Genomic DNA, 27,015 nt, shown 5'->3' with positions numbered 1-27,015 from the left:
ATTCCATAATTTTGAATAACTTCCTCCTGCATAAGTACTTTTTAATTTTTCCAATTCTTAAGAGTTACAATTCTAACCAATATCAGTTACAGTATCAATTACAATTCTAACCAAGTTACAGTTCTAACCAGATTTCACTACATGTTATACAATTTTTAACTATATATCTCAGATTTATACTTTATTCCAGCGCTTGCATAATTTTGAGTTCACCCTTTTCATTCAATGTCCCAAAATATCTGGCTGTTCATTCCTTTTTTCTATATTATTGGATAAGAGAAAGCAATAATAAGTGTCCTTTTGAACATTCTGCTTTTGGAAGCTTCTGTCAGTTCCATCATTGTTGTATTCCCCTGATTTTCTCTTTAAACATCTGCAATAGTTTCTTTCAATATTGTTTTACTTCTTCTTTTTGTACATTCTCTTAGTACGATTTTCCATTATAATCTTGTATAATCTTTTTCTCACCCTCAGTGCCAAGAACAAATCTGTCTCTCTTCATTTATCAGTTGATTAACCCTTTTAATTCTCAGTTTATAGGCCTCACAATAATTCCGTTTAATGTTTCTGATTTCTTGTACTATTTCTTCCTTTTCCAATGATCCCATTTTATGTTTAATTAAGTCCATTTTAGCTTTAATATCTTTTTTTTTTTTTTTTTTTGAGAATTTCTGCAGCTCTTCTTCCAATTTTTTATAGTCATCCTCAATAGTTTAAAGATCTTTTTCTGCATTGTGTTTCTCGTATAGTCTATTATCTTGATAAACCTTCATTGAGTCAAAGGATTCTTTATCTTTGTTCTTGCCAAAAATAAGATAAAAAAGAAGCAAAAGGAGAGAAAAAAAGAAGTAAAAATAAAAAGAAAAGGAAAAGAAGGAAAAGGCTAAGCCTCTTTAAAAAAAAAAAATCCATCTGGGGGTGTGTATAGAAAGCAAAGCAGAGCTTCTAGCAGAAAAAAGAGCTACTGCCACTAATCAAGGCTCTTGTGACTGGCTCAAACTTTCCATCTTAATGTTTTCAAAGTCGCTTTCAACTCCACTTTCTTGTTTATAGTTACGGATGGCACCTGTATAAACATGCACATCCCACTATCTTTTTAGAAAGCACAGGATCTTTGAGCGTGCGTCACAATGAAAAAAAAAAAGCACTAATTCGCGCCTCTAAATGGCAGTGCAACTTTCTTTCATTTACTTTCTCTTAACTCCACTTTCCCCATTTCAAAGTCAAAAAGATATAAATTTCTTATAACAATAAAAAAATCTTAGTAAAAAAAAAAGGCTTAAAATAAAAAGTTATTGAGTATTAAAAAGAGAAAGCCAATCCAGTTAAAAATATATTTTTTTTAAAAGAAAAACATCTTGTCAATTCCACTAAAAAGGGAAAGTTGAAAAGAAAAATTTTCTCCCCCTTCTTTTTTTTAATAGGGTTCAATCTCGCCGCTTAATCCACTTTTCTTCACTTTTAAAAATCTCTTTAAGTTACTTAAGGTGTTCTCTAAGAATAGTTAAATAGTAAAAGTCCATCTCACCCAGTTGACACCCTTCTCTTCCATCTTCCTTTGGAGCTGTCCCGGCTTTCGCAGCCATTTTTGGCTGCCTCTCCTCCACCGGCTTCAAGAGCTTCTCCCCGGATCGATCTGGGACTTGCGGCGTCCCTGAGATCCGCGGGACGCGCCCTTTGCGTTCGCCATCTCTACGGGACGGCTTAGGTCCATCGGGACCGTCCGGGCGAGGAGATATCGGCTGCCATCCTGGGAGCCCAGGATCGCCCGCCGTATCGCCGCGACGCCAGCTCCGCCCTCGTAAAGCACTTTTTCTGAGGCCATTGTAACTTCGAACCATCGTTAAACAAATGGTCATTAAGTGAGGTCTCCCTGTATTCATTGTCCTGAGTTAGGAATAGGTTTATTCTCTTAGGCAGGTTACACTAATTTTGGAGGTAATGGAATAGCTAATATAGGTCACAGCTTTCGCAATATCTAGCTATCTGCAAAGCATGTAAGTTTACATATCAAAATAAGTATCTTAATTTATATTCAGAAATAAATTATCAGTGTGCATATTTCAGAATTTTGTATTGCCTTCTTCCTGATATGTGTATGTGTTTTTGTGTGTGTGTGTGTGTGTGCGTGTGTGGTGTATCAGATGAATAGTACCATTCTGTACCAGATACAATTTCTGAATAGTCTTCAAGGCCAGCTTCATATAGAACAGAGAGCAACATTCTAATTTAGAAGACAGCAGAGTCTGAATACTTGTAATTAGATCTCTCTCTTCAAGCAGCAGGAGCACCTGAAGAACTAAGCAAAGTTAGTAAAAGATATTTGGGGCCATTACCACCCTCTGTCTATAAATCTCCCTCTTAAGGGACAGGTTTTCTCATGATCAAGGGGAGATATTTCCCCAATTAACAGAGATGTCTTATCTTTGCCCTGTCTGGACTGAAATAAAATGTATTTTCACAAGCTCATAACAGATTTCAGCATCTTTTCAGGGAATCAGTGGTTTCATCAGGTTTTGATGATAAGGAGAAAGAACTGGGTGTCGTCCTGATTACACCTAAGCCCATTTGCCCAGATAGTTTGAGTGATTCCATACATGTTGACAGAACTGAATCCCATACAGTATCATTGAGGGAAGCTGCAGTAGTACAAATACCACAGGAAAGAAATATTTTTTTTACTACCTGACTTCTGGAACTACTCTTCAGGAAAAAGTGAAGCTGTCACAAAAACCTTTAACTCACTTTCTTGATTTCTCTGTTTAGTGTTGCTGAGACATCCAAGACAAGCAAGTTAATGCTTCCTTTCCTAAATAGTGCAGATAATACATTCTATATGTCATGAAACAAGACCAAAAATCAGTCTGAAATGGATCTAAATAAGTAGCATCACCAGGTACTACTACTTTGTCACTATCTACAAGAGCAGCACTGGGTTAGTTTGGCCCTTTGAACGAAGTCATGTATTTAACCTTTCTCTTATTCCTGTATTATACTGTGGCTTCAGGTAATGTTATACTGGAGCCACTGGAGAGAATTCAGCAGAGAGCACCCTTGTTTCCTGGAGCCATTGAAGCATCAAAATGTGATTTTGAGCACATATACTGTGGAGAATACTTTTTTCATCAAAGGTGCTTCTTTTAGCACAAGAAGTGAGGAAAAAGTCTTAAGATTTAAAAGAGTTAAATCTTTTTTAAGGGAAGTAGTCACCTTAAGATTTTTCCTTCTGCTGGTGCTAGGAAGAGTTGTAAACATTTGCGCAGAGTGTGCCTGCTTTTGTGCTGAATGATAAGGAAAAAAATTAAGAGTCTTCCTAGTCCAATGCATAAGCAAGCAACAGTTGTGGTAAGCCTTCTAGGATCTTTGGGCCTACACATGTGCCTGACCATACTCTTCTTGTTTTCAGTTTTGAACAAGTTTAATACAATGTAAGTACAAATGTTTGGTTGTTATTAGTAAAATAACAAAACCATGTAGCTGTTCTTCTCTATTGTTTAAAGAACTGCCTCTCGTCGTGGTTTTGCTTTCAAGGGGTACATTGCTGGAGCCTTCAGAGAAGTTGAGTGCCAGTTCTTAGAGCTTCAGAGTTCAAGAAGCTATCAAAGGAAGTTCATGTGTTAAAAAATCAGCTCTGTGACCATGATTGCATATTGATATACCAGCTGAATTGGGGGAGGTAGAGAGTAAGCTCTAAATATAGGAAGAGACAAGCTTTGGAAACATGACACTAAACCTGTACGGATGTGGAAGAATAATAGCTGTTTGGAGCTCAGGAGATGGGGTCAGAGTTAGAAGAAAAAATGGAATGTAAACTTCACTTTGTTGGAGGCAGCATGGTTATAGAAGGCTAACTATAGAAAGAGCAGAAAAGAAAGGATGTATCATTGTTGCAAGTATTTCCTATTATGAAATGGGAGAACTGTTAAGCCACACAATGACAAGCTACTGTGGTTGTTTTTGTTGTCTTTTGTGAATTTGTGTTGGGATACTGAGGACAAGCAGAACAATTTTGGCAGGAATATTGTTGTAAAGGCCTTTCTTGGATAGAGATTTAGAGGGATAAGGCTTATTGTTCCTTATCTAGGAGTAAGTACAAAATAAAAGCGTTGGAAGTGAGGAATTCTAAGGTACGTATAAGAGAAGAAGGTGAGCAAATTGGAGACTGAATTAGTAGCACACAGCCTCTTCCAGCTGTTTTAAAACCTTGGTTTTAGAGAATTTTGTGTGTGTGTGTGTGTGTTGTACCCTAGATGTTTTGTGCAAACAGTGTATAGAGTAGCTCTCTTACATAGACTCCTTTTCATAGGCCTCTTGGACTGTGGTTTATGTGTGTGTGTGTACACCCACACACAGAAACTCCAATAAGGTATTGTTTTTCATTCTGCCTTTTATATTTGAGCAGGCCATTTTAATATGATTTAAGGTTGCAAAACCTTTTGGAGTTTAGCCAGTTAATTTTGTATCTCAAAGTGAAAGAAAAGAATTATATCCAATTATTTGTATTCAAATCATTTATTATTTCCTTAAGTGTCTGACTCACCTAATTGCTATGTGTCTTCATTTTTAAATGAAATGTTAAAAAGAAGCATAGGGCAAAAATTGTTTATCTCCCATTATTATGTAACTACGTATTTTGCCTATAGCAAAACTACTCCATTTTCTGGCTTAGGTAGAGAAACTGTGGACTTGGGAGAAGCCCATTTCTGAAGTCATAGGTTATTTACAAGTCAGGATTTGGATAGGTTGCAAACATTTGTGTAATCTTGTAGACTGCCTGTTTTTAGTCAGTCTTTAGATGAAGCTTCAACACTGCATTTGTATAAAGGAAGGAGATACTCAGGTATCTTTTAAAAAAACAACCATCTCTAACTATACTGTATAAACAAACATTTCTTTCGCAAGCTCTCCTTTTTATTTCCTAATTGGCTGATGATTTTCAAAGCAATATGGCTAGCAATTGAATGACTGAAATGTAAGCTGCGAGGATACATTTTCCACGCATCTCTGTGCTTCTTAAATCTCTGGCTCCAGTGAATAGTACTGCAGCCACGGCTCATTTGATACTGCTGCAATTTACAGGATCAGAATGGTAAGATTGTTTTAATATTTTTTCCTAGATTAACATAAATTGTTGGTATTTGAAATGCAAAGTGCTATGCAGTAGAACGTGCTAGTGAAAACAACAGAGAGTAATTATTTAAAGCATGGTGCAACTGACTGTCAGTAACACTATCAGTGTGTTTGTTGGCAAGGCACAGCAAGTTGGTAACAAACATCTCTGGTCCTGATCATAAACAGTTTAACAAAAGCTTTTTTGTTGAGTGGATTGTTGTAAAAAGATTGTTTGAGAAAATGCCTGGTATGACAGTCTTTTTGGTGACATAGATGTAGTTTTATGCGATCAGATGTAAATAAAGCAAGGGTTCAGAGATAATACTGATTTAGATTTACTTCTAATGGTTCGATTGCATATATTGATTGCTGCTTTTATATCACTTTGAGTAAGTTTTTTTATATTTGCCTGCCATTTATAACATCTTTAATAATTGAAGTAAAGCAAAGTGTACTATATCAATAAATAGACAAACAGCTTTACTCTACTAAATTTAGAAATCAGCAAAACGAGAAATCAGCACGAGTGTCTTTCATTGGGGAGGTAATGTTTGTCCATCTTTTGAATCTTTAGATTATTGCAGACTGGTGAGCAGGGTGCGCTGGTTTCTTCAACAAGAAAAGTATTGATCATATTTCTTAATTATATAAGCAGCCTCTTGTCTGAAAAGTTAACCATTATAATAATTTATCAGAATCATGAGAGCGTTAAGGCAAAAGAAACATGTTATAGTGAGCAGTTTGTATTTGATTATTTGACATCTGACAAGGATATTATACTCTTTGTAATTGAAATGAAGGAAGAGCATCTAAGCGTCTAAAGAAAATCTATTATTTTTTTTAGTTGAGCAGAGTATGTTGTGCAAATCACCAGATATTTTTGGCACTGAATGCAAACATATACCTATATACCCTGGACTATGTAGCTTCATATGTGGTTTTGATAGTCCTGGAATTAAGATACCTTCAGAAATCAGCTGATACACAGCAGGATATGACTAGATTCAAAAGTCAGGTCTGTAACATCCTACTTGCAGCTTCTGATATGAATAGGAAAACAAACTGCTCATACTTCATGTTATTCAGGCAGAAATTCAGATCGTTCACTCCAAATCAGCATTACTTATTCTTTGCCATCATCATCATCATGATCATCCTGAACAATTTCATCTTTCCTGTTTGCACAGTCCATTTTATAGAAGCAATTCTGTAATTATTTTATTTAGTGGCTAAGTTCTGTCATGTCTGCTAACATATTCAGCACATATTCATTAAAATTATGGAATATTGGTATGGAAAGGTGAACTGTGATTCTTAGTTGTATCAAATGATGAGATGTGTAGACATGGGCAGCATTTGAAGTAACTGCTTTCATTGGATATGATTTGGCGGGATATAAGTAACACATATAATATGGAATACCATACTATTAAGTCAAGAACACCTGAGTACTATTCTCATCAAAATATAAGACAAGTTAATGTGGGCATGAACCCATCTGAGTTCAGCCTGCATTTTTGTTGTCATATTTTTTATTTAATAAAAAAACCTCAAATTTATTCAAACTTTCATGTGTTATTCCTATATTGACTTTCATACAGTGTTTTGAAATGCTAAATAGACTTCCTTGTTACATAGAAGTCAAGAAACAGTCTACTCTTGATGCAGAAATGTAGAGAGCAACAAGTTTGGGAATGATTTGTACTACTAAATAACAAAAAAGGAGGTAGCATTTATAAAATGGGGTGTTATCATTAAAGACAATGGAGTCGCTAGGAGGATTATTCCCAAAGATACATATATCAAAAACATTCATCCATGTGGATAATGCAAATAGGGATTACTGTTTTTTCTATATGACATCCAGCAAGATGTATTTTTATATTAAGAAACTAGTGAATTTACAGTGTAGATTTTTCTCTGTTGCCCTCTGCAGAATCAAGTGAAGTAGTTTCATATTATATGCTCTACTCATGTAGTTGCAATATTCAGAAACAGCCCCTATGTAAGGAATTTGCACTATTTGATACCATTCTCCTGTGTAGGTAGTGTGTGTGATGTATTTACAAGATTCAATACAATTACAATGTTCTGTTTTGGATATGGATCTAAAAACAGACGTATCTCCCAGTGCCACTCCTCCTTATGGTTGTTGCTTTAGTCTTTCCTCAGTTTCAGATTTATTGTTTACTGTTTTCCCAGTACTCTTGCAGGAATCAAACTTGTACTGTGGTATTCTGAATTCTGGGGGAAAAAAAACACCAAGGAGTTACTATGGTAACTAACTCAAAGCCTGAGAGGGAATCCTTTTAACCCCATTCTTGGGGGAAAAGAGTAGAAACAATATTGGTGATTGGGGGGCCAAAAAGAATGTAATTTAAGGCAGAGAAAGGCATTAATATTAAATTACGGAGAATAACTTTCATCATATAAAGCAGAGACTCTCGGTATAGTTTTACAGTATATTTAAATTAAAGATACAGCTGAAAGAAAGGGATGCTAACATTGAGAAGGGCAAATTGAAACCTGTATGTCAGACATTTTATATTTCAGTCAAATACCTGTTGTTTAATTTATTTTTATCAAACATGAATAAATAAAACAAAAAGAGTAATAAGTTATATGTTTTAGAAAGATACAAAAGCATCATAATCCACACTGTTTTAAATTCTTTTCTTGCAGTTATTCTAAAGGTTGCACATAACATTCTTTTAAAACATTTAACACGTTTATTACTAATTGTGATGTATGATTGTATGTCTGGTGAATGTCAAAGCCACTGTCCTGGACAAAACCCAGAGCATCCAGGAGTACATCAGTAAGATGGCACCCAAAGGTGAGCTGCTGAGAGAATGCCTGAGGCAGCAGCGGACATAGGAGGAAGTTCAAGTAGAGGAAGTGCCGTGGCAAGACAAGCCCCTTGTATGGGCTGTACCATCAACAGATAGCTGAGGTAGTTGACATTGGGAAATCCTACCAGAGGCTGGAAAGGACTAAAAGACAGCACTGAGGCCCTGATCATAGCAGCACAAGAACAGGCACTAAGCATCAGATCCATAGAAGCAGGGGTCTACCACACTAGACAGGACCCAAGGTGCAGACTGTGCAGAGGCCTCAGAGACAGTCCAACACATAGTTGCAGGGTCAAGATGCAGGCAGGAACAGCATATACTCAACGGCACAACCAAGGAGCTGGCACTGTGTACAGCAACATGTGTGCAGTGTATGGGCTAGACCCTCCCAAGTCCAGATGGGAGATTCCACAGAAGGTCATGGAGAATAACAGGGCTAAGATCCTGTGGGACTTCTGGATCCAGATGGACAGGCAGGTACTGGCCAGCCAATCAGACATTGAGATAGTACCCAAGGAGCAGTGCCAAGTGACAGCAACATCAGGAGGTAGTATGAGAAGCTGGAGAAGTACCAGGGCCTGAGGGAAGAACTAGAGAGGATATGGAAAGTAAAGGCCAAAGTGGTCCCAGTGATGATAAGAGCACTTGGGGCTATGACTCCTACGCTGGGAGAGTGGCTCCAAGAGATCCCAGGAACAACATCAGAACTCTCTGTGCAGAAGAGTGCAGTGCTAGGAACAGCTAAGATACTGCGCAGAACCCTCAAACTTGCAGGCCTCTGGTAGAGGACCCGAGATTGAGGAAGATGCATAACACCAGGGGTGAGAGGGGATTTTTTTTTTTAAATCAGTTACAATATGCCTCTAAATATGTTTGGGGGGTAAATAGTGAGAAAGGATTTGTAGGCCTTCCTGTGGCATCTGCTTGATTCCTTTGTAAATGCAGTGTTAGATTAGAGTTGTTTGGGTGAGTTCAGTCCAGCTTACTTTATGTTCTACCATGCACACATTTTATTTAAAAAACAGAATAAACAATTTGACCCACTGTGTAAATATATTGAAATGTGATGCTTCTTCCATATTGCAAGCTTTTAAATATATGTTGTTAAATTAGAACAAATTGTCAAAATTTTGTTACAGCACAGAAAATAAAGCAAAGAACAGTTAAAGATAATCAAATTGTCATGTAAACTGTAGCTTTATCCTCAGACACTAAGATGATAATGAGAGTTCTAAATTTTCTACATTTTTACAACAATGTGCATGATTAATATCAAGATAATATTTAATAGGCGAGTGATCTTACTATGTAGTTGCTGGAAATTAAAATATATAAGGTCAGTAAAGGAGGCAAAGAATTATCCAAGCTGTTAAGTTGCGCAGGGTGGAAAGGCACTGAAGACCTGTAAAAGACCTTCACTGGCCATCCACATTGTTAGAATCTTGTGATAACAGGAGCATGACCCACTAAGCACACATTGTGGCTGACCTTTGCAATACAGGGTTCATTTTACTCATATAATCCCCTGAGTGATTTTGAATCTTGTTCTTTCAGGGACCTAAATTACTGTAAATAAAAAGCCTAAAGAAGTAGAGGAAGCTCCTGATAGTCAATGCATGGAGGATTTTAAAAATTGTTTTAACACTTTCTAAACCTTCTAGAGTTGATAGTGAGTGGGTGGTCTTAGAAATTATTAAATAATTGAGAAGATTGAGATGAATAATCAACATGGCGTTTTAGCTTTAGATGTGCCAAGATTTCAACCATCCTTGAGAGTAATAACATTTTATACTATTAAATATAAAGTTTCTACCAATAAAGGAATGACACTATTTTAAGGACCTAAGAAGATAACACAACTGATTCCCAACTTTGAATTCTTTGCCTAAGAAGGGAAAGTCCACTTTTGTTTTCTTCTGTACATTATATACAGAATATGTTTTTACAAAGCATTTGCTTTGTACTTTACTACAGTATTTTACCATTTATATTTCTTTCCTGGTTTTATTATTTTAGTAACTTTTAATGCAAACCACTTTGAAGTCTTCTGCTGGAACAAACAATATATACAGCCTCACCACTGTCAACCATACTGCTCAAGAACATTTCACTATGGTAGCACAAATTTAAAGGCACTTCAGTCTGGAACTAGTTCTATAATAAATTACATTGAAGAAGTTGAACTCGGTGTTGATCAAAATATATAACTATTGAAATGCTCTCATAGTAAGATAAATGTCATTGTTGATTAACAAAATAAAGCTAAAATTGGATAAATGAAGCAACGTTTACATTGCTACTAGCCTAGATGCAATACACACGTCTTATATATAGAATCTCTCTGTTTGATTTTGAAACATTTTTCATGCTATATCTTGATGAGGTAATTTGTAATGTGATAGACATTTTCTGAAGTTATAGCACTGAAATTGACCTAAGCCTTTTACTGGCCTTCATTAATGCTTTTTAATAAGACATTGTCCGGTAAACATTGAAATATTTATTTATTAAATTAATATGGCTGCCCATCTCACTGCCATGACTCTGGGTGGCTTATAAAGTTAAAAAAACAAAAAAACAGTGTAAAAACAACCAAAAAATAACCACAGAAAATTTGTGAATTCCCTTATTTGAAATAGTCTAACACAGAGTTTATCAAGGCATAGATAGTGCAAGTTCAGAAAGGAGAGTCATACAAGGCATGTTACTCGTAACTGTCACCTGAAAGTCAAGCATTCAGCCTAATTCAGGAAGTCTCATAAGTTACAGATGATTATTTCAGAAAAAGCATGATCCCTTCCTCACTCAAATATACTATCAGTATACTTTAGTTTCAGGTTCCTTACCCAAGCTGTTAGTGGCTTTATGTGAATATTTAGTAGTACATTTGTTAGAATCTATCTAACAGGCAAGATTCAAATCACTCACTGTCCCTACCATTAAATGACAAGCAGTTCATAAGAGATAATATGGTCATTGATATAAAAAAAAAAACACAAGAAATTTTACTGATAGAAAATTAGGCACACTCAGCTTTAAATATTGTAGATTAGTGAAGTTAGGGAATACAAAGGTAAATGTGGTGCTTGGTTCCTTTCCCCATTTTATCTAATAATTTGCCCTTAATCCTGCTTTATTTTAATTAAGATTTTGCTGTCTATTGGATGCAACTCGTATATGTTGAGAAGGTCATAGAGAAGCCCTTTACATTTCCAGAATAATACTTTATGCAGCTAATTTCAGCTCTGAGGAATATCATTTCTTAAAATGAGAGCTTTTCTCTGTCAGTATTTAGTTTCCTTTAATCAGATTGCCGGGATCAGACAGGGTTGCATTATAAAAGACTCTCCCATTGATTTGTAGTCCTATTATGTGGAAGAAAGGCCTTCAATAATTTTCATAATTTCTTTTGGTAAATTTCTTCAAGCAGATAGAATTAGTAATCCGAGGAAATAACATGTACCTAAAAGAAAGACTGGTCAAACATGGTATTCCAATCAGCGTGCTTAGAATAAAGATCGAATGGAAGGGTGATAAAAGATTTTAAAAATTACTAATAGATGTGATTCACAGTGAATCGAATAGTAATACTATTAGAAATATTTATGGCAACTGCATAGACTGTAAGATAATAGAACTTACGATGTTCTGTAAGATGACCACTTATGTTCAGTGGGTCATCTTTCTTATCAAAAATAATCATTTTATGATTGCTGGATCTCTTCCTCTTCTGCTGGTCCAACACATATTACCAAAATTTTATTTTTCAGTTTTTCTCATATGATAATTTAGATAAATTATAATTAGGAATAGGGGGAAAGCATAGGGCTGCAGTCCTTTAGCTTCTGTCCTGGCTCATTCAATGGAAATGAGAGTGGACATGTAATGGATGCCTTGTAGCTATTTTAGAAAACTCTCATACAACTGGATGTTGTTGTTCAGTCATTCAGTTGCTTCTTACCCTTTGTAACCTGATGGATATCATTTCACCAGGATTGTCTGCCAGTAACTGTTTCTTTCAGTTCTTGTAACTCATGTTTGTGTCATCAATGATAATATCTAGCAACCTCGTCTTCTATCAGTGTCTTTTTCAATCGCCTTTGATTTTTTCCAAACATTGGGGTTTTCTCTGGTGTCTTTTGCCTTTGCGTTATATTTCTACAATGTTTAAACATCAGTATCATTATTAGTGCTTCTTGTGAGCAATCTGGTTGTATGTCTTTTAGTATTGTATTATTTTGCTTCCTATGGTCCGAGGTATTCTCAACAATTTTCTCCAGCATCACAATTCAAAGGCATTAATTTATTTTCATTTGGCCTTTCTGATGGTACAGTTTTCACAGCCATATGTTCCAATTGGGAAAAACATAGTCTTGACAATTCATGCTGCTATTGTCAGTGTGATGTCTCTGCACTTGAATATTTTGTCTAGATCTGTCATCTTTCTCACAAGTAGCAGATGTCTTTTTATTTCATGGCTATACCATCACCATCCCTGTGAATTTTTGAGCCTAGGAAGATAAGTGTCAACTTCTTCTCTGCCTATATCCATTGTTGGCATAATCTTATTTTTTAATAATTTTAAAAATATTGAGCAGCAGACAGACTTTTGCACTCTATTCTTTTCATCTTCAAGAAGAAATTCCTTAAGTCCTCCTCACTTCCATAGTGATACAAACAGCTTTTTAAGGTTGTTGAAGTTTCTTCCAGAAATTTTAATTACAATTTTTATTTTTTCTAATCCAGCATTTTTCATTACATATTCTGCATATAAATTAAATAAATAAGATGACAGCATACAACTTTGGTGCTTTCCTGATTCTGATTTACCTGCTTCATATTCTGTTGTAAGCTGCTTCCTTATAATACTAATTCTTCAGTTGGTCGAGTACACCCATGTTTTTAACAGCTGACCACAATTTGTTGTTGTAACCTATGCAGTCAATTTTATTTATTTATTTATTTATTTATTTATTTATTTATTTAGGTGCCTTTGAGTCAGTGTTGACTCCTGGCAACTGCCTGGACAAGTCCCTGCAGTTTTCTTGGCAAGGTTTTTCGGAAATGGTTTGCCCTTGTCTGCTTCCTAGGGCTGAGAGAGAGTGACTGGCCCAAAGTCACCCAGCTGGCTTTGTGCCCAAGGGAGGACTAGAACTCACAGACTCCTGTTTTCTAGCCTGGTGCCTTAACCATTAGACCAAACTAGCTCTCTGTGCAGTCAGTAGCCTTTGTATAATCAATAAAGCAATAAAGACATATTTTTGGACTCAGTTGTCTTTTCCATAGTATATCAGGTGTTAGTAATGTATTCTTGAGTTCCTGTCCTTCTTCTGCTTCTAGCCTGTACATCTGACAGTTTTTATTCCCTGTATTGTTGAAGTCTAGATTGCAGGGTCTTGAGCATTTATCTTTCTAGCGTGAGAGATAAGTGCAGTAGCTCAGGAGTTTAAGCATTTAGCTGTATTTTCCTGCTACCTGCTTACAAACTGCAAGTAGCACTAAAGTGCATCATCTTGTAAAATTCTGCTAGTATCTGCAGCTCTGTTAGCAATATTTTGGTGGGACCATTTAACTTCACTTTCTACAATGTCTGGCTTTAATTCATTGATCTAATTTATTGATACTAATTTGGTGATCTTTTTGGTACAATTTTTCTGTATATTCTGTGCCATTTTTCTCCAGAAGATTTTTCCTTCTTTGTCCTTTATCATGTCCCTTTTTGCATAAAAGTTCCATTTGATTGCTGTGATCTTGTCCGCCCCATTCAATTGTTATCCTCATTTTCTTTGTATTGCTTATTTAGATTTGACTGCTTGTCTGTTCTTGCTCTGAACCTCAGCTAGTGAGGCAAATTTTCCTCTGTCTCCAGTCTGTTTTGCTTTCTATCTTTCTTCAGCTACTTTCAACAGCCATCTAACCTTTCTTTGCTTTATGTATTTCAGGATATTTTTGTTTGGTTCCTCTTTAATGTTATAAATTCAGTCCAGAATTCTTTAAGCTCTCAATTTATCAAACTAATCCATTAAATTTATTCTTTACCTTCACCACATAATCAAAGGAAATATTGCTGATGTTGTTCCTTGTGAATCTGGTGACATTATTTATTTTCTTTAGTTTAAGTTGTAGTTTTGCAAGAAGGAGCTAATGATCTGATCCATAGTTAATGCCAGATCTTGCTTTTGCTGACTGAACATAACTCCATCTTTGCTTACAGAGTATATTTGAATCTGTTCTGTCTGGTGATGTCCATATGAAGAAGTTGTTGGAAGGTGGTTGTTTTAGGTTGTTGGAAGAGGATATTTGCTATAAATATTGTGTATGGCACCTTTTATTTCCCAAGTTTCAATAAAGCCAAATAAGAAGACTTGAGATGAGGCTTTTAATTAACAGAGGTTTTATTGGCCAAGGAAACCTTCTGGATGGCTCAAGGAGTGTTGCCCAGAACCACACCTTGCAAAGTGAGCAACAAAGATTTTATAGGCATATTCAGATAGTACATCCCCTCATATCCATACAAGGGAATTTTGGGATGACCCAGGGAAAAGTAAAGGTGGGCCTAAAGAGGTGAATCTAAGTTTAACTTTTTCTTCTGGTTATCAAGGAAATACCTAACTTCTTTGGAATTTGGTGCCTCTGCCTGCCTGGTACGAATCTAATTTATAGCTTACTTGTTCAGTCAGGCATCTGGCTAATTGCTTCTAAAGGAAATGGGGTTGGGGGAATGCTGTGCTCTCTTAGAAGGCAATCAGGCATTCAACAAAGAGATAAGGTGGGGGAAAGAAATGCTGTGCTCTTTACAAAGCAAGTTAATCCTTTGTAAATAAGATAGAGTGCACTATCACATGCATGCCCACACATTATGAGAGAGTGTAAAATTGTGTATCAAAACAATGCCCTTCAATTGAATTGAATTGAATTGGCAGAACCATTTGTTTGTTTCATGCTTTATTCCAGATGATATTTTACTTTCAGGGTGAGCACTCCAGTCTCCTATAATTAGTGTGTTGTCTTTTCTTTATTGTTGGTATTGTGTTGACATGCTGTTGCAAATTGCCTTAGAATTGTTCTCTTTCTGTTTGTTCCATATCTGTGGTTGGAGCATAGTTTTGCATCACCAACTTGCCTTGGACTTGAATTGAAATAATTCTGTCATTTGGGGGCTATATTTGAACACTGATTTTCACACCCTTTTGTTAATAATGATTACTACTCCCTTCTTATACGTTTTCTTGTTCACAGTAGAAGATCCACTGCTCTTCTGATGTGAACTGACACATTCTAGTCCATTTTAATTCACTGATTTCCAAAATGTCAGTGTTCAGTCTTGCCGTTTCTGCTTTGAATAAGAGCTGGATAGCTTTAGAGAACTGAGGTTGAAAGAAAGGAATTAAGATATATTTCAGTGCACAGATGGCAGTTTTCTCTAAAGATAACACTTAGCTATGGAGGGGAAAATGTGTGGTATGCATGTGAAAAACAATCCAATCTCTTTTGTAATATAATTTATTATGTCTTCTGTCATGCTATCAAAATAAATACATTAGGGCAACCTCCCCCAAGCTACATCTTTCCTGATGTATTAGGATTGCAATTTCTAGATTTTCCAGCTGGCAGTCCTAATACCCCAGGAAGATGGGAGATGGGGAAAGGCTGCATTAGTACATTTTGGATCCATCTGCATAAATATGGTTAAGGGTTCTAATCATTTCAAATAAATATATGTCCTAGTGAAATTCACTAGAGAGTAATTAGTGACCTCTGTGGGATGAAGAATTCCTTTTTAAAACAGAAATTATCATTAAGGCCTGGAAGAACAAGTAATTGATTGATGGTTGAACAAAAGGTCAGGAAGAGGAAAACTTTTCAGGCTGATTTTTAAATTTTAAATCTAAATTCAAAATAACAGATTTCAGCATGGGGGTTTGTGGTTTTTTATTTTGTCTCCACTGTTGATTGCACTTACATGAAACCACTGGGATAGGTTGCCAGAAATTCATCAATGTACGCATGTGCATCTTCAAATCAGTGTTGACTCCTAGTGACTGCCTGGATTAGCCCCTGCAGGTTTCTAGGCAAGATTTTTGGAAATGGTTTGTCATTGCCTTCTTCCTAGGACTGAGAGAGAATAATTGGCCCAAGTCACCCAGCTGGCTTCATGCCTAAGGTGGGACTAGAACTCAGGGTCTCCCAGCTTGTACCTTAACCACTAAACCAAATTGGCTGTTATATATTATCTAATTCTTTCCTTTTATCAGGAAAGGATTTATTTTATTTTATTCCTTTATTTCAGGAAGAGTACATAAGATTACTTCGATTATGTCTACTACTAAACTTAATTTTCAAGATGGCATCATGGAGGTCATCTGGTTTCACTAAAAGGGAGAGGTTTTGTTTAGGTTATGTTGGATTCTGGATGATTTTTTTATTGTTTTGGCTGGGTTGTTTGGGAGGTTGTGTTTTGTTAGCTGGTGTTTTACTAGGGTACTGGTTCCAAACTGCTGGGAGGTTCTTGGGACAATGTTTGGTTGCCGCAGTAGAACTTCGCCATTTCCCATGGGAGGCTTTTAGGTTGCACCATTGCTTGTGACTGCAGGCTCTACCATGTTGGAGATCAGGTAGCATCATTGCTGGAGGTCACGGGGAGGCTGCAGGGTTTGTGACACTGCTACCAAAAATAATCTGGACTTCTCCCTCTGAGCTTAGAGGCTTTTTTTGTGGCCTGTAACTACCACTATAATTGGCCCAGCATCTAAGGCAGGCTGCTTTCCAAGTTACAGGACTGAGTGGAGCTCTTGGGGCACTGAGGCTGATGCTGAGTGTAACCTGTTTCTGGACACTGGCACTTCATCAAAGAGTGGCCACCATTCTCCATTCTGCTGGCTAGTTGGATGGAGCACAGTGTGGGCTGACAATATTCATCATTGTCAAGTTCATTTCATTATTAGTCATCTCCATGGACTTTGCTGTGACATGGGAGGGAGGGGAATGGCTGTGACTGCTTCCCCAGGATTTCTATTACTACCCCTGAAGAACTGTATCTGGTTCAGGTTTTTCATTTTTTTATTATTATTATTTTTGGACTGGTCCACTGTTCCAGGTAGATAATTTCCCCTCTGGCTGAGAGGTCTTCACTCTTATGGATGGATAACTCTGGATGGATCATTCTGGTGGAAGGGATTGAGGCTAGGACTGTGGATCCTGAACCTCTTCCACTGGCTGGCTCACTCTGTGCCAGTGGATGCAAGAGATGCTGGGCTGGATTAATTAATTGGCCAAGCAGCCTTGGATGTATTGTTTTCAAGAGCCTGATGTCTGGAGGATCTGGGAGATAAGGTTTTGGCCAGGGTGGACTCCTGTGACACCTGCATCTGGGATATGTGCTGGATCGTTGGGCTTTAAGTTGGAGCTGGTCAATGCCAGGTCTGTCTGTAATAAGACCATGTCCCTCTATGACTTGGTGGTGGACAAGTGGACCAATTTGGTGTGTATTATTGAAACCTGAGGGAGTGCTTAGATGTTGCCCTTTTGGAAATTTGCCCAGCCAGGTTTAGTTTCCTACACCAGCCTTGACACCAGAGCTGAGAAGGAGGGATGGCCCCGATCTGTGGCCAGAGTGACTGTTCTGGAGGTGACTGGGTGTGAATGTCTATGTGTTCATTTGGGCTGTAAGGAAAAGCTAGAGGCCCTTTTGTTGTTCTTGCTGCCGTACTACTTCTTAGGAACCCTCCCTGAGTTCCTGGCCTGATTGCCAGCCTGATGGTAGAGTTAGTACTGGGAGACTTCAACCTCCAGGTTAACAGAACTCAGATTCAGCAGGGTTCAGGACTTCATGGCCTCCATGAAAGACATGGGCTTGTCCCAGATTATCATGGCTCCAACACATGTTAGTGGTTACAAGTTATACTTTGTGTTCATTTCTGAGCAATTGCTGCATGATCTGGATTTGGAGGGTATTACCATCTGTCCTTTCTCATGGTCATATCACTTCCTAGTCCAGATGTAACTGATTGCTGCTCATTTCCTCCGCAGGACTGGACTCATTTGAATGGTCCACTCTAGATATCTTATGGTTCCAGCTGGTTTCTGGTGGGTGCTTGGGCTCTCCCCTCCCCCAATGATCTTGTGGAAAAAGCAGTTGAGGGCCTGGTCTACTAGTAAGAAGTGTCGTCTCAGGCCCTTGATGAGATTGCTCCCTAGCAGCCATTCTCTGACTTCTGTAAATGGCTCATTATGGGAGGAGTTGAACCCAGAGTCTTGAAGAGGCCATACTTGGATCCAGAGGTATTCCGGACTGCTGCCCTCTCTCCAATCTTTTCTTTTTGATGAAGGTTGTTGAGAAAGTCCCTCAAGTTGGGAAAGTCTGTGTTACAGTGTCACTGCAATTGTTGGACTCAAGGCCATTAAACCATAACTCAGCCACTTCTACATCTTTTGCCTTTTTCATATTTTGGGACTGCAGTGCAGCCGTTTTAAAATTCTACAGGATGTCTTCTAGACATCTTTGAAAGTAATATTCAATTTATTATCAAAGCTGGCTGTACAAAGCTTTTAATGTCACATTGCAGTTGCATGTGACAAGAATGAAAGCATTTCGATATCAAGAATGGAATCATTTTTCATACTAAAAACAATAACAAAAATGCAGTAGATTTTCATCCTAATGGTAAATATATGAATATTGCCTATATTGCTTTAAATGTATGAAAAGGGTTGTTGTTGTTGTTGTTGTTGTTTTGATATATAAACCAGTGTTTCTCAACCTTGGCAACTTTAAGATGTGTGGACTTCATCTCCCAGAATTCCCCAGCCAGCATAGCTGGGGGGAATTCTGGGAGATGAAGTCCACACATCTTAAAGTTGCCAAGGTTGAGAAACACTGATATAAACAAATGCCCAAATTGTTTCTAGGGGTACTTTAAGAATAGTTACAATTGTTCAGAATGCTGTCTGAAAGAGTATTTCATTGATAGCAGCCTGGAGGGTGACTAGGTGACACTAGGTTTGGGAAGTCTAGTATAGATTTTATTTTTAAATAAACGATTACTGTTTATTTAAACTTACCTAAAGTTTTATTGTTTAAATAAATTGATTGACTGACAGACAGACTTTTTGATGTGTATTCTAATATTCATGTTTTTGGTGTATGTATTTTTGCCTACAGTTTGATTCAGCTGGATTGAGATGTTAATCTCCTTTTGATAAAAAGTAAAATGCTTTTCATTGCCATTTTGTATAACTTGTGCTTGTAATATCAGCTGAGTTGGTCTGGTTTGAAGAAGTTGCATAATTTACTATGCAGCAGCTACATTACGTTATTTTAATTTTGACATGAAGTAGAATATAAGATCTTTCACCCAGTAGGTATTAGGACATATAGTTGTTTGTTTTAGAAATTTAAAGAGTGAGTAAAAAACAAAATGGAAGCAGTTGCATGGCAGTATCCAGGACTAGTTTCCCCAACAAAAAATGTTTAAACTCCTTCAGGTGGCAGCCTCCATTCCTCACAAAACTTCTCATGATTGGGTGGATTAAATGATAAGCCGTAAGGCAATAATAGTCCATCCATCCAAAGCAGATGTGTTTTGAATTTTAGAATGGCAATGGGACCCCATTCTTTACGCATACCATGGCTACTGTTATAAACAGTGTTTATTATGTTTATTTCAAAGCAACCTGAAAGTGTTATTTTGTGTTTGTGTTAATATTTCAACACTAATGAGTCTATTTTCTCCTGAAAGTTAAGATGACTAATGTATTTTATTAAAACATTTTTGTCCATATCATGGCATATATGATGTATAATAAAGAACGCATTAATATGATTGTGACAAAATGCTGAAAACCAAGACAATGCCTTGCCTCTCTTTTGATGTGTCTGATGTAAATTTTGAGCAATTTTCAGAATCAAAGTAAAATATTTTTAAACTATATAGTGTTTGCAATACATGGAAAAGTACTTGACTATTCTAATCTCATTTTTTTCTCCTTAATCTCTTTCAGTCCCAGCAAAAATGCATTGTGATTTTTGCACTGGTTTGCTGCTTTGCAATTCTGGTTGCACTGATATTTTCAGCTGTGGATATTGTGGGGGAAGATGAATATGGACTCTCAGAAAAAAACTGTCAAAATAACTGTCGGTAAGAGGTAACAAACAAAGCTTCTTTTTTGGGGGTAAATGGCTACTGTGATGCAAAAGATATAGAGAAAGTTTAAAATTATCTTTAGAGGTACAAAAACAAGGTGAATTGTAATCCATTTGTAAGGGCAATGTGAATGTTTAAATGTTTAAATAATCCCTAATTTGACAATATCAGCCATTTGATCCTGAAGCTCAATAAAGAACATTTTTAAATGTGGGTCTACATTGATCAGATGGCATGGTCATCTTACAAATCCTTCTTTCTCACATTAACATAAACAAATATCCAAATCACAAAAATAAATTTGAATATAATTTATGGCTCATATTTAAAAATGCGATTTACCTGCAATTATGATTCCTTAGTCAATTGTGCTTTCAAATATATTTTTCTGGCCTTTTCAGAGCATTATTCAGAACGTTTCTAGCAAAGCTTATAGGTGAAAAAGTGGAGCTCCGTCACCCCATTTTGCATGCTATTGTTGATACTTCTATCGTTCTTATTTTCTTGAACCAATGCAAGCCATGTCTATTTTGGAATGAAAAAGGTGCCAAAGTAAGATAAAATGTGCTTGGAATGAGAGTGTGAATGCACAGCTGACGAAAAACCACAAACATTTTTTTCTTCTTGGTGCTTGTGCTTTACACAAATGGAAAAATGACAGGTTATACTTGCAGGAGATGGAACATACTATTAATTAAAGATGGAATACAGGACAGTGTACCTTGCCTTCTCCAAAACCGTGCTTCTAGCTCAGCCTCTCTTGGATACAGTACTGTGTTTTTTGGTTCTTGACTTCTGGACTGGCTTTGGAAAACTCTCTGGAATTAGCATCTCTGTATAATTTATTTATAAACTCTTGACACTGGCCCTATGATTAGTATCTCTCTTGCTTTCAGTATCTTTGTGAAAGAGAACAAATTGCAATATTGGTTGCAGTGTATGTTGTATTCAAATATAAACAGATAGATGTGCGGAGCCCACAGTGTTGGAGTAGAGACTGGGTGACATTGCAATGCAATCATGCAATGATGCAATGCAGTGTAGACCCCCTGTCAGGCTTGACTCAAGTGGTAAACAGTGGTGTTGTTAGTGCTGGCAGAGTGGAAAGCCATGAGATTAATGCTTCTGCAAATGTGCCATTGCCCAAGTTGATGGCAAAGAAGGTAGAATACAAGAATGAATTCATCCTTGTCTGTGGAGGTAATGACCATTGTAAAATTGTCCATTAATATCTAAATGAATGGTTAGTGAGAATTAATTTGAAGGCTTTGAGAGAAACACTCCAAGACTGCTAGAAGCTGTAGAGCATTTATAAGCTAAGCTCTCTCCATTTTGTTTCAGAGACTCTAGGTATAACACCTGTTGCAATGCTCTCTCAACCCTATAGAGGAATCCACTGGGAGAATCCTGGAGGAACTGCATGTGCAAAAACAAATTCAAATAAGATTACCAACCTAACTTAGTACAGAAGTTGAGCCTGCCATCCTAGTAATGAGTTGGTAGTTGGAAACAGATATAAGGAGTGGAGAGTCCCTGTGTGAAGGCGAGCATTGTTCACTACTGTTGGTATTGCCACAATGTGACTAAGAAGATTCTGAATATCAACTGCTGAAGTGATGTATTTTTTTCATCAAAACAATCCATATACCTTATTTTTCCGACAATAAGACGCCCCCATGTACAAGACGACCCCCACTTTTCCAACCCAAAATTAAGAAATCAATATTTTAAAGATAGTGCAGAACACATTTTTATTTAGTAATTAGTTAACATTTACCTGATACACTCGGTGGGAGGAGGTCCAAACCATCTCTCTCCAGCTCTATTTCCAGGCTCTTTTGCATAACTGATTACATTCAAGCACGAGTGAAACTGCAGATAGCTTGTCTCTGCAAACAGCCTTCCTCTAATTGGTTTGTTCAGCATCAGCTGACATCAGTTACATCAGGCTCGTGATTGGAGGAAGTCTGTTTGGAAGACAAGCTATTTCACTCGTGATTGGAGGCTAGCAATAGGAGGAAGCCTCTCTGCAGAAACAAAGTATGGGCAGTTTTGCAACCGCGCGATTCTCAGCTGACTTCCTTGAATAAGACACCCTTCAATTTTTAGGGTAAGGATTTTAGAAAAAAGTATCGTCTTATACTTGGAAAAATATGGTAGATTCTCTGTCTTGAGACACAAAAGTTCTTTCCAAATCAATTGAATAACTTGAATTGATACAATTTTTTTTTGTTCTTTAATACAAAAAACTAGATTCTATAGGAGATAAAGTATATACAAAGATAGATAAGCAAATTATGTGAACATCTCCCCCCAGTCCCCTGAACTAACTAAAAGAAAGGAAAACATATTTAATCTTAATATAATCAGCCATATTTTCAGGGGGCTGTGGTGTTTGTGGTGGGAGAAGGGGAAAAAGAATGATGTTGGCTTCTACTCCAGTTCTAGAGTATTTTCAGTGTGGAGGACAAGATCCTCTTCACAGGCACAAAATACACTTGCGTACACAGATTACCTTAAAGGAAAAAAACTGTTTTTCAAGAAGTGGTTTCAGAACAACATCTATTAACAGGGTAGTCCCTGTGGTCTTAATTTTGGAAGAAAGCTTCATAAAATCTGATAGGGATATGGCATGGAGATTAAATTAACATTATGAATATGAACATTATAGGAAACATAGACCATTGTTAACAGCAATTTTCAATTTTACAAAATTATGCCATAAATCAGTATTCTGTAGATATACTAAGGATAGCTAAACAACATTCTGCTTCGCTCACAAAGATAATGTACCATAAAGAAGTTTGATGATTGCTTGCAGACATACACCAAAATTGATAAAGTTATGAGCCCTCTGTTCATGCCAGTAGTTTCCCCTCTCTTACATGTTGCTCGGTGCAGAAGGGGGATTTGGTGCAGTTTCTTCTGGTTCATTGCAATCTCTCCATTGATGGATTGGTAGAAATGTTTCTGATTCGAATGAAATTGGAGATTCTGCTTATAGTGTTGTTGTTATATTATTTTTTTATTTAAATTTATTGGCTGCCCAACTCCAGGGGACTCTGGCAACCCTGGGATCTGATCCAGATTGTTTGGGGCCCAGCTCACAATAGGGGTCACACATTGGCTCTGGTCTTTGCCTCAGGGCATTCACATTTTGTGAGATGGGCAGCTATATAAATATGAATAAATAAATAAACATCTGTACCCCTTTCAGTCAGGATTCAGACCTGGATATGGCATTGGTTGCACTTAGATGATCTCTGGCGGGAGCAGGATGACAGTTGTGCATTCATCCTAGCTCTGCTTGACCTCTCAGCAGCCTTTAAAACCATTGACCATGATATCCTTCTGGATTGGCTCTGGGTATTGGGAGTGGGTGGCACAATATTGTGCTGGTTCTCCTCCTTTCTCCAGGGTGAATACCAATCAGTGGTGATTGGGGAGGAGAGATCCCACCCTCGGTCCCCACTGTGTGGGGTGTCACAGGGTTCAGTGCTCTTTTCACTCCTCTTTACCATCTACATGAAGCCTCTGGGTGAGCTCATCCATCACTATGGGGTGAGGTATCATCAGTATGCTGATGATACCTGTCCCTGGCAAATTAAGCAATGCTGTTGATGTCCTATCCCGGTGCCTGGAGGCGATGGGGGTCTGGATGGGGAACAACAGTCTTCAACTGAACCCTGGCAAGACTGAGTGGCTCTGGGTTTTTGGGCCTGCCAATTCTGAGACTATGACATCTTTGGTACTGGAAGGGGTTGCACTGCCCCAAACAGACCTAGTGCACAACTTGGGAGTCTTCTGGGACTCCAAACTCCTGTTCGAGAAGCAGTTGTGGCTAGGAGAGTCTTTGCACAACTTCAGGTGGTATGCCAGTTGCACCCTTTCCTGGACTGGGAGGCTCTGCTCCTGGTCACTCATGCTCTGGTCACGTCCCAGCTGGACTACTGTGATGCGTTCTATATGGGCCTGCCCTTGAAGAGTATCTGAAAGCTTCAGCACCGGCAGTTAAGAATGTGGCAGCAATGGCAGTTATATGTGCTCCTAGAGCGGCACGCATTACACCACTGCTCCACAAGCAGCATTGGTTGCCAGTTGGCTTCTGGGTCCAATTCAAGGTGCTGGTTTTGACCTTTAAAGCCCTTCATGGCATGGGGTCAGATTATTTGAGGGACTGCCTCTTCCTGAATACATCTGCCCGTTCCATCAGGTCCAACAGAAAAGAGGTATGTTGCGGGTCCTGTCCGTTAAGGAGTTACATCTGGCAGGACCCAGGAGACAAGCCTTTTCTGCATGGCACCCATCCTCAGGAACATCATCCCCCCTGAGGTGAGATTGGCCCCATCTCTCCCAACCTTCCAGAAGTCCCTTAAAATCTTGTTGTGTCAACAGATCCGGGGGTCACAAGGAATGGTAATTTGATTAGGTGGCTCCATTGTTTATAATCTGCACTCTCTTAGCCTTTTATAATATTTTTTTGTACTTTTTGAATGTTTTTAAAATTATTTTTATGGTTGTTTGTACACCTCCCAGAGTTACAGTATGTGAGATGGGCAGCCATGTAAATATGATCAATCAATAAATAAACATGATATGGTGTTAGGGGATGTTGACATCAGTCCTTTGACATGGACAAATCACTGTCTCCTAGCTGTGAAGTCCACTTTAGCTGCCCCCACTGCAGGGAGGAAAGGTCTACTGAATTGGTCCTCCCCAGGTGACAGATAAACCTAATGGGATTCCAGAGGAACTTGGGTTGTTGTCGAAACTCTGTTGCATGATATAACTGAGACCTTAGTCACTGACTGGAATGAGCAGGCAACACCAGCCTTGGATCAGATCATGCCTGTATGGACCCTCTGAGGTGAGGGTCCTATAGAGCTATTTGTTTTCAGAGTCACTCTGGAGATGAAGTGACAGAAGAGATGCCTAAGGTGCTGCTAGAGGAAGAGAAAAGAGTGAATCTGACTGAGCACAAGTAAGAACTTTATTTACCTGGAGGTGATAAGAACTACAAAGAGGGGGTACTACTCGACTGTTATTGCATCCACAGATAGCCAATTAGTGGCCCTGTTTCAGGTAACATTGTCACTTCTTGGTAAGGAGGGGCCTGGGGAGCTCTTGCTAAGTTACTGTGAGGATTATACTAGACTTCTGTCAGATCATTGCTCAGATCCATTCAAGACTTGGACTCTAGCTGGGCAGGCCCTATGCAAGTGACTAGAGCATGGTCTGGCCTAGTTAACTGGGAAGAGTTTCAGCCCTGAGGAAGTATGCAGGCTTCTTAGGAGTGTAAATTCTGCTACCTGCACTTTAGATCCATGCCCCATCTGGTTGGTCAAGGCCTCCAGGGTGGTGGCGCATACTTGGTCCTAGTGGTGGTAATCTTGTGGGGCTAAGGAGACGTGCCTTTTCTGTCGTGATACCTGCCCTATGGAATAGCCCTTCCTGAAATTCAGAGGGTCCTGATCCACTTATGCTTCCAGTAGGCTATGAAGACCTGGCTTTCCCCCCAGTTCTAAGGACCCAATGTTAGAGGAGCCCAATGTATGTGTGTTTGAATTATGAGTTATCTTGTGGTACCTGTGTTCTTGTATTTGATTATTTTAGCTATATCTTTTTGTTTTATTCTTTTTTCTTGTGGACCAGTTTGTTAGCCCCCCTAAATTATGTATTTAAAATGGCTGGCCATGTAAATTTTATAAATAAATGCAAAACAGAAGCTTATTTTTATTTTTCCTTATTTATTTAATGAAACAAGACAAAAGAGTAATAGAAAAATGTAACAAAATAACCAAGAAGAAAAGATGGGAAAGTCATGCAATAACATGATCAATTCTATATATAAGGGCTTGTCATGCATATATAGATGTGTGTGTGTGTGAAAGCAAGTTAATAGACCTTTTAGAGAAAATATAATGTCCAACATATCATTAGTTATCTATAAATAATTGAATATATTACATCACTTTAAAAGAGAAAGAATCACAATTAAGCTTGAGCTGAGAATAAATATCAAGAACCATGGTCAACACGGTATAAATCACTGCCTGAAGTTATCCGCTATAATGAATTGAATCCATACTCATTTAAATTAATTAGAATCCATTCTAATTTAAATGTCTCATGAAGTTAAATATAGACTCTATACATAGAGAAACCCAATTTTGGATGCGGTACAAATCTGTGTTTTAAGTTATAGTCCAGGAATGGTTTCCAGTTTGAACTGAATTCTGTTTCATATTTACTTTTAAAGTACAAAGTTATCTTCAGCATTGAAACATACTCTCACAGCTAGGTTAATCATTCCTCCGAGGGAATCAAACAGCTTTTCCAGTAAAAAGCGTATAAGATTTTGTACAGTTAGCATATACAAAGCTAACTCAGTATACTTCAAAGGGATGTATGGTTTAGTAAAGTTTAATAAAAGTATTGTAGGTTGAAATGGGAATTCAGTTTTTAAAATTTGTTTCATTCTAATAGAGATCATTATACAGAAGTATTGCCATCAAATATGATAAAATAATCCAACTGCTTATTACATTTCCAGTAATTTTTAGAGAATGAATTGTCCATTTTAGTAAATAAGACTAGGGTAATAAACGAGTGATTAAACTTCTACCATTTTTCTCTAAGTGTAATATTTGGAGTATATTTAATGTTCTTCCATTGAAATTCCCATTGTTACATCTCTGTTACTGAATTCAAATTCTGTATCCATTTAATCACAGAGCCTTTGACTTGTTCAGATTCTGAATCATACTCTACCAGCACTTTATATATAAGAGCCAGCAGGTGTTCTGAATTATGTGTTATAAGATTTTTGAATTCAGTCAAGTCTCTTAGTATTCTACAATTCTTTTCGTGCTGTGTTAGTTATTTGATGATACTGAAACCAGTTAGGT

At 37.6% G+C, this 27,015-nt stretch overlaps 1 protein-coding gene across 3 annotated transcripts in view; it reads left to right on the top strand.

Moving 5' to 3' along the window:
• The window catches only part of PLD5 (phospholipase D family member 5), a 120,205-nt gene that overhangs the window by 39,787 nt on the left and 53,403 nt on the right, over positions 1-27,015 (top strand). The window contains exons 1-2 of one of the 3 annotated variants that reach the window (XM_088144005.1): positions 4,834-5,089; positions 19,965-20,101. In XM_088144005.1, coding sequence (XP_088000131.1) covers positions 5,087-5,089; positions 19,965-20,101 — 140 coding nt within the window. In that variant the 5' untranslated portion in view covers positions 4,834-5,086. Of the gene's footprint in view, positions 1-4,833; positions 5,090-19,964; positions 20,109-27,015 lie in introns of those variants that run through there. The other 2 variants (XM_088143998.1, XM_088144013.1) reach the window with 2 other exon arrangements.

The sequence above is a fragment of the Python bivittatus genome, unplaced genomic scaffold (assembly GCF_059951505.1).
Source record: "Python bivittatus isolate LINGU-HERP-01145 unplaced genomic scaffold, Pbiv_v1 ctg000020_np1212, whole genome shotgun sequence".
Taxonomy (NCBI): domain Eukaryota; kingdom Metazoa; phylum Chordata; class Lepidosauria; order Squamata; family Pythonidae; genus Python; species Python bivittatus.
This window is presented reverse-complemented; position numbering and strand designations above follow the sequence as displayed.